General features: G+C 56.0%; 1 protein-coding gene across 1 annotated transcript; it reads left to right on the forward strand.

Moving 5' to 3' along the window:
- The first annotated feature begins 1,402 nt into the window (after nt 1-1,402).
- OTOP3 (otopetrin 3) lies at nt 1,403-11,868 on the forward strand. Its single transcript, XM_045569868.1, has 7 exons — nt 1,403-1,638; nt 5,617-6,033; nt 6,120-6,256; nt 6,858-6,916; nt 7,154-7,272; nt 9,526-10,340; nt 11,368-11,868. The coding sequence occupies exons 1-7, from the start codon at nt 1,620-1,622 to the stop codon at nt 11,536-11,538; spliced, it is 1,737 nt and encodes a 578-aa protein (XP_045425824.1). The 5' UTR covers nt 1,403-1,619; the 3' UTR covers nt 11,539-11,868.
- Nucleotides 11,869-12,332: the final 464 nt, after the last annotated feature.

Below are 12,332 nucleotides of genomic sequence, written 5' to 3' on the forward strand. Positions count from 1 at the left end.
CTTGTCTCAGTCATCCCATCTGAGATGGTCAGAGGAGAGGATCTTGGGGGTCAGAGCTGGAAGGGCCCTTGCAAATTTTCAGGTCTCAAACTTTGCAGTGGGTAAGCCAAGTCTGAGTTACAGACCCAATAAAAAGTGGGTAACTGGCAGGGCGCTGTGGCTCACTCCTGTACTCCTAGCACTCTGGGAGGCTGAGGCGGGAGGATGGCTCTAGGTCAGGAGTTCGAGACCAGCCTGAGCAAGAGTGAGACCCCGTCTCTACTAAAAAAAAATTTTAAAAGTGGGTAACTGGGTAGCTAGGAGCAGGTGGATGGAGTTCCCAGGCTGCTACCTTTCTCTTCTCTTTTTCTCCAGGTGACATTCACATATAATCATATTTTTTATGTGTCCCATGACATGAGAAAGGTTAGGAAGCACTGATTAGTCTAATGTTCACATTTCACAAAGATGGAAACTGAGGCCCAGAAAGGTAAAGCGACTTGCCCAAAGTCACACAGCTACAGAAAACCAGAGCCTTTCTACTAAGAACAGTAATTTTCAAACTCTGTTTTTAAGCAAGAGAAATTTTTCCCCCTTCAAATAAAACATTACAGGAACCCAAGTTTACAACATAGGTATAAACAGGGTGGTTCTAGTTTAAGAGGAGCTGGGGGGCTCAGATCCTCACCGCCTGGGCTTCCCTTTACTCCCCTCCTTTCTGGGTGTCCCTGAAGAGCTTCTCCAAAGCCTTAGGGCTTCTACTGTACCAGAGCATAGAGATGGACTTAGCCAGGAGGGAGACAGCCAAGGTTAGATGGATCAGAACCATTGAAAAGGGGCTCTGCAGCCAGAAGGGGAGGAATCGGTGGCCAGCCAGAGCCAGGGTAAGTGAGGAAGTGCTGGGGCAGGACTAGGGTGGGAGCAGACGGCATTTGGAGGGAAAGTGTGGGAACAGTAGCACCCGGAGCATAGGGGACTTCAGAGGAAAGTGTGCCTGACAGGTCAGCAGAATGAGGTGAGGAGGTCTGAGAGGCGGCAGGGGGGGCAGAGGAGGGCTGAGGGGGCTGCCTCCCCGCAACCCTTCCCACCCTGTAAGAATGGGGCTCTGCCCGAGTCACTTCCACCCCAAGTCCAGGTTTGACTTAAGGGAGACAGAGGGTCCAGCGAGGCCGCATCCAGGCCTGGTGCTAGGTAGGGTCCAGGCAAAAGCTACCCCAGGCCCTGAGTCGGGGGTGGGGCGGTTCCATTCCCAGCTTGGCCACCAGAAGAAAGCAAGGCCTGAACCCCACAAGAACTTTACTGCGGGCCTAAGGACCCTGCACCCCACTCAAGCCCACCCCGAAGGTCAGCGGCCCGCCTGCCCCAGACCCTGTGGCGGCGCGCACCGCCTCCCGCACCGCCCAGCCGTCCAGCAGCCTCGCTATTGGGTGCACCGTCTGGGCCCGGGCCCCTGGCGGGGTAATTAACGAGGGATTAATGAGATATCCAAAGTCAACAGAAAAATCGATGGGCCACGGAGTCCGAGCGGCGGCTGCGCAGTTCCGCTGGGGGCGGGCGTCGGGGGCATCGGTCGGGGCGGGGGAGCCTCACCTAGACGGACGATCGGTGCTGCGCCAGGGGTCCGTAGTCAGCCGGCCGCGATGCCTGCCCAGGCCTCAGGTAAGGCTCCCGGCGCCCCAGCTAGGCCCGCGGACCGCGGGCGAACATTCCCGGCTAGCCCATCCCCGACGCTCACACATACTCCGCCCCCCAAAAGCGGGGTTCAGGAACCAGGGGCGGGAGGACGGGTGACTGGAGAGAGGTCAACTCCTTTCGACCCAGGCTGGCCTCTCTCTGCCCTCCACCCTAAGCCCGGCTCTGTGCCCCACCTCCTTTCCGCGAACGTGGGGCACACGGGGGAAGCAGGGCGCACCACGCCCGGGCTGAGTCCGCACAGCCGAGAGGGGGCTCCGAGGCCAGGACGAAGCGAGAAACCGGATGGCTGATTTTTAAAGGGTGTAAGGTTGGTTAGGGCTGCCTGAACGCCTCGTCTGGGGCACGTACTTGCGGCTGGCCCGGCCCTGCAGTCCCGGAGGGTGGCTCGGAGGAAATCCCGAAGCTGCCCCGCCCGGGCTCTGCAGCCTCGTGGGGAGCCGGCCCTACGTAAGCCCGACGGCTCCGGCTCAGTGGCTTTCGTTACCCGCCTCTAACTGCGACCACAAACCAGTTTGGTGTCCCGGCCCTCCCTTGGACTGGCGTCGCACCGAGGGGCGTGCCAGGGGGCGGTGGACTCCTCCTTGTCAGTTCCAGACACCCTCACCCTGGGCCCCTTCTCGCGACCCCTACGTGCCCACTCCTGCGCCCTGCCCAGCCATGGACCAAATTCACTCCTTCGACAACTCCCTCGGGGGCCATTGGAGGGCTGGCCCCCAGGACGGGGTGGAGGCAGGGGTAACGGTAGGGGCCACTGTCAGGGCGAGGACCCGGAATCTTGTCCCCCAATGTCCTCTCTGGGTCTACAAAAACAGCCCCTGAAATTCACCAATGATCCCAACCCTTCCCACCTCTCCAGGACCTGGGAATAACTGGAAGGAAATGCACAAATAGCTAAAACTGAGAACTTTCTGTGTCCCAGGCAGCGCTCTGCATGTGCTTGCATGTACTAAATCATGCATTAAATCATTTGATTTTGCCAAAACCCCTATGAGGTAGTTATTATGCATTAATTCCTTCATCATTTGTTCAAGAAATCATTGTTGAGCATCTGCTATGCACCGAGTAGTATTCCATCGTTGTCTATTCGTTGTACAGAGGATGACAGGAGGCACAGAAAGTCTGAGTAGCTTGTCCCAGATCCCAGAGGGAGCGAGTGGTAGAAGCTGGGCTCTTCAGCGTTAGGCTATCCTGCGGGAAGGCTGGGGGGTGCATAGCAGGTTCCAGCGAAGGTGAGGTGGAGCCATCGTGGTTCAGAGAAGTAGAGCAGGGAGGCATCCCCACAAGCCTCGGCCTCGCTCAAACTGTGTGGGGGAGCCTGGGAGGGAAAGATCAAGATCATCTGGAAAGTCTCCTCCAGGAGCCAGCATGGAAAGCGTTTAATGGGGAAGGTCTCTGTCCCTGGCTCTGGTGCTGGAAATTCCCAGAAGCTTCCAGAGTCAGTGGGCAAACACTGGGTGAGTGTCACACCTGTGCTAGGTTTGGGGATTCCAAGTTCAGCGGGACCCAGTCTCGCCCCTGGAGGAGCACCCGGCCTTGAGGGAAGCCAGCCACACTCACAGCACACCAGGCAGTGCATACCCACTCTCGGCAGAGGGGAATGGCCCCAGCAAGGCAGCCACCAGCACGCTTGGGCAGAGAGGGAAGGCGTCCCAGGTGGGCACTGAGGGTGGGCGGGAGCCACCAGTGGGGCTGGCCGGTGGAGAGGCAGAGGGAAGGCCGCAGGGGCCACGTGGAGCCCTCTGCCTGGGCCTGGATGCTGCAGGGCAGGTGCCTGGAGCGTGGCGAGGGGCACGGACAGGGAGGGGGCAGAACTTGGACAGAGACAGGGTGGACTGGGAAAGGGGAGAAGATCATTTGCAAAATCTTGGAAAGAGGCCCAAGTGTCAGTAGTACTCCATCTGCCCCGGAAGACAAGGTGCAAACACAGAGCAGGTAGGTGCGCTGGGAGAACGGGGGCCCAGAGAGGCTGCATTTTACAGCAGATGTGTTGAGTGTGTTCTGGTGCGTTAAGGGCCAGGGTGAAGGTCCTGGAGCTCGGGGTCTTAAGGCAGAGACGGAGCAAAGCACAGCTCATCGAAACCGAGCATGCTGGGTGACCTGCCAGCCATCAGCACGAGATGCGGTGGAGTACCAGGAGGTGGCAGCTCAGCCAGCCTTGGCATAGGGGGATCAGGGAAGGCCACTCAGAGGAGGTGGACTCTCTGCTGAGTCCCAAAGGACAAGCTGGAGTCAGCCAACATACAAGAGAGGTGTGCATTATAGGCAAAGGGCGAGGTGTGGGCACAGACAGGGGCATTCTGGGAACCGCAGCAGGATGGCACGGCCCAAGGAGAGGGGAGAGGGGTCTGAGGACAATGCTGGAGAGGTACGTCAAGGCCACACCCGAAGCAGCAGCAGCTGCCCTGCCTTGGGCAGTGTGTGCGCCAGGCCCACACTAAACATCCCCGGCCTGGTTTCACTGTGAAAGGCCCTGCGGGCTGTGCTAGGCCGTTTGGACTTTATACTGAGGACAGTTGGCTGCCTTCGCAAGGCTCTCAGGGGGGAAGACAGAGAGGAGGGAGCCTGGACCCGGGTAGTGATTGGGGTCAAGAAAAATCTAAGAGCAGTTCATGAGCTGGAATAAACAAGTGTGTGGGCTGGGGAGAGCAAGGGGCAAGGGCAGAGGCAAGGAGCATGCCCAGCTCCCTGCTAGGAGCGTGGGGGATGGAGACGCCACTGAGATAGTAGCTGCTGGAAAGCAGGAGAAGGAGGGCGGTGAGCACCTTGAACCCTGAACCCAGAGCACAGTAGCAATGGCAGGACGAAGGAGGAGCCTGGTGTGGCAGGGGACCTGGCAGTAGCCTCCCCACCAGGACAGCACCCTGCTCTCAGCTGCAGCTCAGCCCACCAGCAAGGACGCATGTCCAAAGAGGTCCGAAGGGGAGAGCAAGCTGGACTCAGAGCTACAGGCATTGGGTGGCCCAAAATCTGGCCCAAGCAAGTGGTAACAAAGTGATTGACCTGAGTAAAAGCCCAGGGAAGGGGAGGAAGTGGCAGGAGACATTCAGGGAAAGAGGAGAGCAAGGATAGTGTCACCCATGTTGTGCTGGGCGCACAGATGGAAGTCAGTTCCGTCAAAGTCAAGGGCACAGCAGCAATGCTGATCACCGTCTGTCCCATGCTCTTGGCAGACATTACAAATCAACCCTAGAACTTTTTCCCAAAACTTTTAATGTGCTTTAAAATTAATTTGAATTACATAAGTAATGTGCTCATTTTTTAAAAAACTAGAATATTAAAGCTAAAGAAAAGTCTACCATTCCCATTTGTAGGCCCCTTATCCCTTCTCCAGAGGAAACTCCTCTTATGAAACTGACGGGTATCTTCTAGACCTTTCAAAAGTAGCTTATGTACCCATAATAGAGTATTGTTTCAGGTCACACCATTCTTTCCCACCAAGCCCAGACTCAGCCTCAGGATCCTTCCCGATGAAACATTCTAGGCAGTCTTTACCCAACTAGTCAGAATCAGAATAAGAGAGGACAACTCCTTGCCCTCCCTGATTTCAGGGGTGAAATTCCTCCCAGAGGTCAACAGGGAAAAGCTGCCTTTTGGTGGTGAAAAGTCTTTGCCCTGGAAACCAGCCAGACACTACACAGATGCCCCGGCTTCCTTGACAGACATATCACCCACAGAGTCAGGAAGTGGGGTGGTCCGGCTGGGGGTGGGGTGGATGATGCGGTCCTCGAGCCAGTAGAAATAATCCCTTGTGTTTATCTGTAGCACAAAGAGGTCTGTCTGAACCTCCCTGGGTCCTGTAAGGCAGATGGGGCAGCTGCTATTACTTCCAATGTCCAACCAGAGAGGCTGCATAGCTCACCCTAGGTCACACAGCAGTTAGGAGCAGGGGACTTGAACCCAGGTCAGCCTGGCAGCCAACCCAGGACTCTTCTCCATCTCCAGCTTCTGCCGAGGCTCCACCCATGCCTTCTCCAGAAGTACAGGAGGCTGAAGCAGCCCCAGACAAGGAAAGCCAAGTGGACAAGGGGACCAAGGAGACAGGGGCTGCCGCCCTGCCCCAGCAGAAGTCCTGGCTGGTGTGGCATTTCTCGCTGCTTCTGCGGCGGGACCGGCAGGCCCAGAAGGCCGGGCAGCTCTTCTCGGGGCTCCTGGCCCTCAACGTGGTGTTCCTGGGTGGGGCCTTCATCTGCAGCATGATCATCAACAAGGTGGCCATCACGCAGGGTGACGTGTCCATCCTGCTGGCTGTGCTGAAGGTCCTCTCCTTTCTGTGGCTCCTCTACTACGCGGCGGGCACCACCCGCCAGCCACACGCCGTGCTCTATCGGGACCCTCACGCGGGACCCATCTGGGTGCGGGGTGAGTGTCAGGGTGCTGGGTGGACAGAAAGGGGCGGGAGGGAAAGTGGGCTCCGGGGAGGTGCCAACGCCCGCCCGCCCCGCCAGGCTCCCTGGTGCTCTTCGGCTGCTGCACCGTCTGCCTCAACGCCTTCCGTCTGGGCTATGACATCATGCACATCAACTGCAAGTCACAGTTCGAGCTTGTCTTCCCTGTCATCGAAATGGTCTTCATCAGCATCCAGGTGACAAGTATCTCCCGTCCCCTGGCCACTTGGGGACACATCCTACCTGCCCATGCTGTAGGCACACACACCCTGCTGCTTGTACCTAGAAATGGCCATGCAGACGAAGAACAACAGGTACCACACCCTACACGGGGGCCACCTCCCTGTGCCCACAGCCATAGATACCTACAGATACTGCATCAACACGCAGTGGACACCTGTGGACACCTAAATACGTCTGCCTATACGCACGTAGATGTACACCTAAGTAGATACTCCCCAGACACACAAACCTCCTCGTAATCACAACAGTGTCCTACTCTCTCGAGTCTCTGTTGTGCAGCAGGCATTGTGTTGGGTGTTTCATTTATACAATCTTCTTTATTTCCCCAACAAGTAGGCATTTCCCCAAAAGGTGGGCATTTGGGCCCCTTTTCAGAGCTGAGGCAACTAAGGCTCAGAGATGTTTGGCCACTGGCTCAGTATCACACAGCAAGAGCCAGGATTCTGACCCAGTCTTCCTCCCTGTGTTCCGTTGTAAACACACACAAGCGCCTGAGGACACACCAGGTCCCACAACCCCCAAGAGCCCCTGGGCTCAAGGCCCCTTCTCTTTCAGACCTGGGTGCTCTGGAAACACTGTAAGGACTGTGTTCAGGTCCAGACCAACTTCACTAGGTAAGACTTCCCTCCCTCCCAAACCTTCTGGGGCTCTTTGCACCCCAACCCCAGCTTCCCTGGACAGGGTGGCCCTGGGGCTGTGGGTTTCTCTGGGGTGTGTCCCAGCTGGCCCCTAGACCTGCCCCTCCCAATGTCCTAACGCTGGAATGGATCTGGCGTTGGAAGTGAGTGGTTGCCCCAGCGGCCCCCGGGAGCTAGCCAGGCTGTGTGAGCAGAGTGTGGCACTTCCTGCAGGTGTGGCCTGATGCTAACCCTGGCCACAAACCTGCTGCTGTGGGTTCTGGCTGTCAACGATGACTCCACGCACCAAGAGATCGAGGCTGAGCTCGGCAACCTCATGGAAAAGTCCTCAGGTACAGAGAGACCAGGACCTCCTTTCCCCCAAACACACACGCGCACTACACACCCTCACACAGGTGAGGCTCGGTGAGTCTACAGAGTTGGGACCAAGCTCTAGGGGCCAGAAACTGAAGTTTGCCAGTGGTACCCATCCTGCCCCATCGGGTGCCAGCACCCTGCACCCCGCCCCAGGCACCCAGCTAGCCAGCAGCAAGCCAACCACTCAGCCACTCGCCCTGGCCCAGCTGCCACCCACAAGTTTTTCAGGTATGCACCCCACTCATGGTATTTGCATTTTACTTGCAAGAAACTAAAAAGCCTTCCTGGCTGAAAGGAATGTCTTCCTAATACAAATTTTAGGTACCTAGGCATGTCAGGAGAGACAGAAGATTTCTGGGCAGAAAAAAACTCCCAAGATTGTCCCATTTACCCCAGCTCCTACCTTACAGTCCACCCCTTAGGGGCTGTGTCCCATACCCAACATGGGAATGTCGCTCTCCATGGGATTCAGCCACAGCTGTACGTACACACCCCAGGTGGCATCAGCGCCCTGCCCCGCAGCCCTCTCAGCACACTCAGCACTCACACACCCGCTGCATAGATCAAGGCACGCCTTGGACTGCGGGCATTCTGTGTGCCCTGTTACATTCCTCAGAAAAGCTGTGCAAAGAGAGAATTAAGTTTTGGCAAGTGACATCATGGATTTTGTCTACATATACATATACATATATTTTTTTTATGAAAAGTCATGCTGTCATAAGATTTTGTCATTATAAAAAAATTCAGAGCCAGGCGTGGTGGCTCATGCCTGTAATCCTAACACTTTGGAAGGCCAAGGCAGGGGGAACGCTTGAACTCAGGAGTTCCAGACCAGCCTGAGCAAGAGCGAGACCCCGTCTCTACAAAAAATAGAAAAATTAGCCGGGTATGCTGACACATGCCTGTAGTCCCAACTACTTGGAAGGTCGAGGCAGGAGGATCACTCGAGCCCAGGAATTTGAGGTTGTTGTAAGCTATGATGATGCCACTGCACTCTAGCCCAGGCAACAGAGCGAGATCTGTCTCAAAAAAAAAAAAAAAATTCAAACATCACAGATGAGCAAAAGAACAAGACACACCCATCACCTAGATGTAATAATTATTAACATTTTGCCATATTTTAATTTCTTTCCTGAGGTACTGAAATTATAGAAATCATGGCATTTTATCTCAAAGCATTTCAGTATGCATCTCTTTGAAACTAAGTGTGTTTCCTTCTGGGCACACTGACAGAGGCCCATAACCCTAGCACTTTGGGAGGCTGAGGTGGGAGAATCATTTGAGGCCAGGCGTTCAAGATCAGCCTGAGCAACATAGAGCAACCCTGTCTCTACAAAAAAATAGAAAAATTAGCCAGGCATGGTGACGCACACCTGTAGTCCCAGCTACTCAGGAGGCTGAGGCAGAAAGATCACTTGAGCCCAGGAGTTGGAGGTTGCAGTGAGCTGTGATGACACCACTGCACTCCAGCCTGGGAAACCAAGAGAGACCCTATCTCAAAAAAAAAAAAAAAAAAAAGTGTATTTCCCTACATTACTACAATGCTATTATGATTGCTGAAAGAATTCCTTACCAACATCTTCATCCTCTATATCAATCTATATTCAACTTTCTCCAATTAGCATAAAATGTCTTTTACAGTTTGTGATAACATGGAATGGATGTGGTTAAGTCTAAGTCTGTTTTTTCCCAATGACATTGAGATTTGTCAGGCTGCTTCCCAGTGGTGGTTTTCATCTTGTTCCCCTCTTCCCTGCTTTCCCTAGAAGTTGGAAGCATGGACCAGAGTCTTGATGAGATTCAGATTAGACATTTTGGCACCAGCATTCCCCGGGTGCACCTGTCCTGAGGCACTGGTGTCTGATCACCCCTGGTGGGTGCCACTAAGGCTGGTCGCTGGGTTCGGGTGTAGCAGCCCCAGCCATTGTAAAGCTATAGGTTTTCCCTTGGGTCCAGGAAGTAATTTGTAGAGGTGACATTTGGCACCAGAGACATCATGTGTTAAATGCTTGGCACCTGGAGTCTCAAATCCCTTTGTGAAGGAACAACCATTCTGTGATTTCTGATTTCTATATCTGGGCTTCAGTTTCCACCTCTGTAAAATGAGCAGCTGGGTCCCTTTCACCTCTGGCACGTTCCAGGAGGGGAATGGGAGTGATTTGTGCAGCCAGTGTCCTCGGAGGAGGGCTCACCTGAAAGTCTGCCCCCTCCGGCCCTGCCCCTCCCAGGCCAGGGGAACAACACCTGTCTCTGCGTCAACTCTACCGTGTGTGAGGTCTTCCAGAAGGGCTACCTGATGCTGCACTCCTTCAGCACTGAGTACTGCCTCATCTGCTGCGCTGTGCTGTTCGTCATGTGGAAGAACGTGGGCCGCCGCCTGGCACACCACACGGGTGCCCACCCCAGCACCCCGCCCTTCCACCTGCACGGAGTCATCCTGGGGCCGCTGCTGGGCCTGCTGACGCTGGTGGCAGGTGTGTGCATCTTCGTGCTCTTCCAGATCAAGGCGAGTGGCCCTGCCATTGCTCCCCAGTACTTCAACCTCTACTACGCCTTCTATGTGGCCGTGCTACCCGCCATGAGCCTGGCGTGCCTGGCGGGCACGGCCATCCACGGGCTGGAGGAGCGTGAGCTGGACACGGTCAAGAACCCCACCCGCAGCCTGGACGTGGTGCTGCTCATGGGGGCCGCGCTGGGCCAGATGGGCATCAGCTACTTCTCCATCGTGGCCATCGTGGCCACCAGCTCGCACGAGCTGCTCAACCGCCTAATCCTGGCCTACTCGCTGCTGCTCATCATGCAGCACATCGCCCAGAACCTCTTCATCATCGAGGGCCTGCACCGGCGCCCGCTCTGGGAGGCAGCTCCTCAGGGCTCATCCGGGAAGCAAGAGGCCGAGGCTCCCCGCAGGGGCTCCCTGCTGGAGCTGGGCCAGGGCCTACGGAGGGCCTCGTGGGCCTACATCCACTCCTACAGCCACCTCAACCGGAAGCGACGGGCGCTCAAGGAGATCTCATTCTTCCTCATCCTCTGCAATATCACAGTGAGTAGCTGGGCTGGGAGATGAGGGGCGGAGCTGGCCAGGCAAAGCCAGAAATCCCCACTCAGGAAGGGATGGATCAAGGACACATACCTCTTTCTAACTAGCTTGATGTTGCTTGAAAGTGTCCCCCGGCTCCCTACAAGGTGCCTGGCATGAATAGATGTGCCAAGCACATAGCTCAGTGCTCCTTACAAACGAATATATATGAGTTCCACCCTCTGGAAGCTTACCGTCTAGTTGGGGAGACACCAGGGAACAAATGAGAAAATTAGCACTAAATTCATCATCCTTTGAATTCAGTCAAAGAAAGAGATCAGAAAGTAGCTGGTTTTCTAAGGAATCCCTACTGGAAGATATTGGTGATGATTGCCCAGCTCCTGGTGGCTGCTGAAGTCCCAGGTCCACCTCTTTGTGCCCTCTCTCTGCACGTCATTGAATCACCACAGTAACCCAATGCCACAGGCACCATAACTAGCCCATTTGACAGATGAGGAAACTGAGCCTTAGGTTGTTAGACCTACCCAAGGCAGCGCTGGGACAAGTCAGGATTGTTTGACCCAAGGTATGAAACCTCTGGTCCAGGCAGAGAATAAGTAACAACTTGGCTGTAAAATGCGTCAGGAGCGCAGGGAAGGAAATGTGGGCCCCCGTGGCCAAGGAAGGCTTTGCGAAGCTTTGATCTGAGCCCTGAGGAATGGGCAGAGTTTGGACAGGAAGGTGGGAGCAGAAGCGTGAAGCCCTAACTAGGTCACAGGGGAGCCCGGCTTGACAGAGCAGGTTGCACACTGGGAATTCCTGCCACTCAGCACCGTGTGGTGGCAGCCTGTGGCAGCCTGCATTCTTGCCATCCCCCTGGAGTTCAGGCCGGCCCCAGGCAAGCCGAGGAGATGGCTGAGGCCTTCTGGGGTGTGGAGTGAGGAAGATATGGGGGGAGAGCAGCTCGCCCTGAAAGCCTGCCTCCCCCGGCTGGGTGCTTTGGGGTGCAGGCGAGCCCCTGCCCCACTCCACACCTTCCTCTCCCCTCCAGCTGTGGATGGTGCCTGCGTTTGGCATACACCCGGAGTTCCAGAATGGGCTGGAAAAGGATTTCTATGGCTACCATACGTGGTTCGCCATCGTCAACTCTGGCCTGCCTCTGGGAGTCTTCTACCGCATGCACTCTGTGGGGAGCCTGGTGGAGGTCTACTTGGGGGCCTGAAGCCGCCCAAGAAACCCACCTCCAGCAGAGCCCTGAAGTACCATGGCTAGGGAGAAGGTAGCCCAGAGTTTCTGAGCAGATGCCTCATTCTGAGAGGTGCAGAGCCCGCCTGGGGTTCCCAAAGCCTCCTCCTCCCAGAGCCTCACTGAAGGGGAGGACACTGCCAGTAGCCCAAGACCAAGGACAGGGGCCTAGCCACGGAGCTCGTGATGTCCACACCCAGGCCTGGGCACATGCCTGCCTCCTGCCCTCCCTCCACAATCAGAGAACCAAGGGTGTGTCCAGGAGGCTGGCGGGGGCCCCTCACAGCTGCTCTCTGGGAGGGTCAGAACTAAATGATGGAGTCTGGGAGTTTGGAGGCCTCAGGGCTCAGCCTCCTGCTGCGGGAAGGGCACATGGTCCGTGGCCCAGGACACCCTCGGAGCCCAGAGCTCGGAGATCAGAGATTGGCAAGCGGCCCTGCCCCTTTCCCCACACACCCTGTCTCCTAATGAGCTCATTAATTAGCTGCCAGGCAGAGTTCAACAGCTCTCCTGCTGCATAAACCCTGTTTGTTTGATCGATGATACTCAGGCTGCGTGGCATTTGTTCCCAGAGACAGAACTGCCGCTCCACGTGCTGGGAAAAGACAGTCACCCTGGGCAGGGCTGTGGGGCTGCCACATTCCTGGGCCAGGCAGGTCTAAACTGGTCCTTCCCTTGTTGATCCGTGGGAAGGGGTGGGAAGAGGTGGGCAGAGGCATGTGTATCCCCCCCCCCCGCCCCCCGCCCCAGCACACCCTCTCTCTGGGACAG

This window comes from Lemur catta, chromosome 15, assembly GCF_020740605.2.
Source record: "Lemur catta isolate mLemCat1 chromosome 15, mLemCat1.pri, whole genome shotgun sequence".
NCBI classification, from domain to species: Eukaryota; Metazoa; Chordata; class Mammalia; order Primates; family Lemuridae; genus Lemur; species Lemur catta.

Bases quoted from the DNA above. Each gene is read 5' to 3' on its own strand.
- OTOP3 (XM_045569868.1), top strand. The intron at 6,034-6,119 runs GTGAGTGTCAGG...CCGCCCCGCCAG, and splicing joins GGGACCCATCTGGGTGCGGG to GCTCCCTGGTGCTCTTCGGC. The intron at 7,273-9,525 runs GTACAGAGAGAC...TGCCCCTCCCAG, and splicing joins CCTCATGGAAAAGTCCTCAG to GCCAGGGGAACAACACCTGT.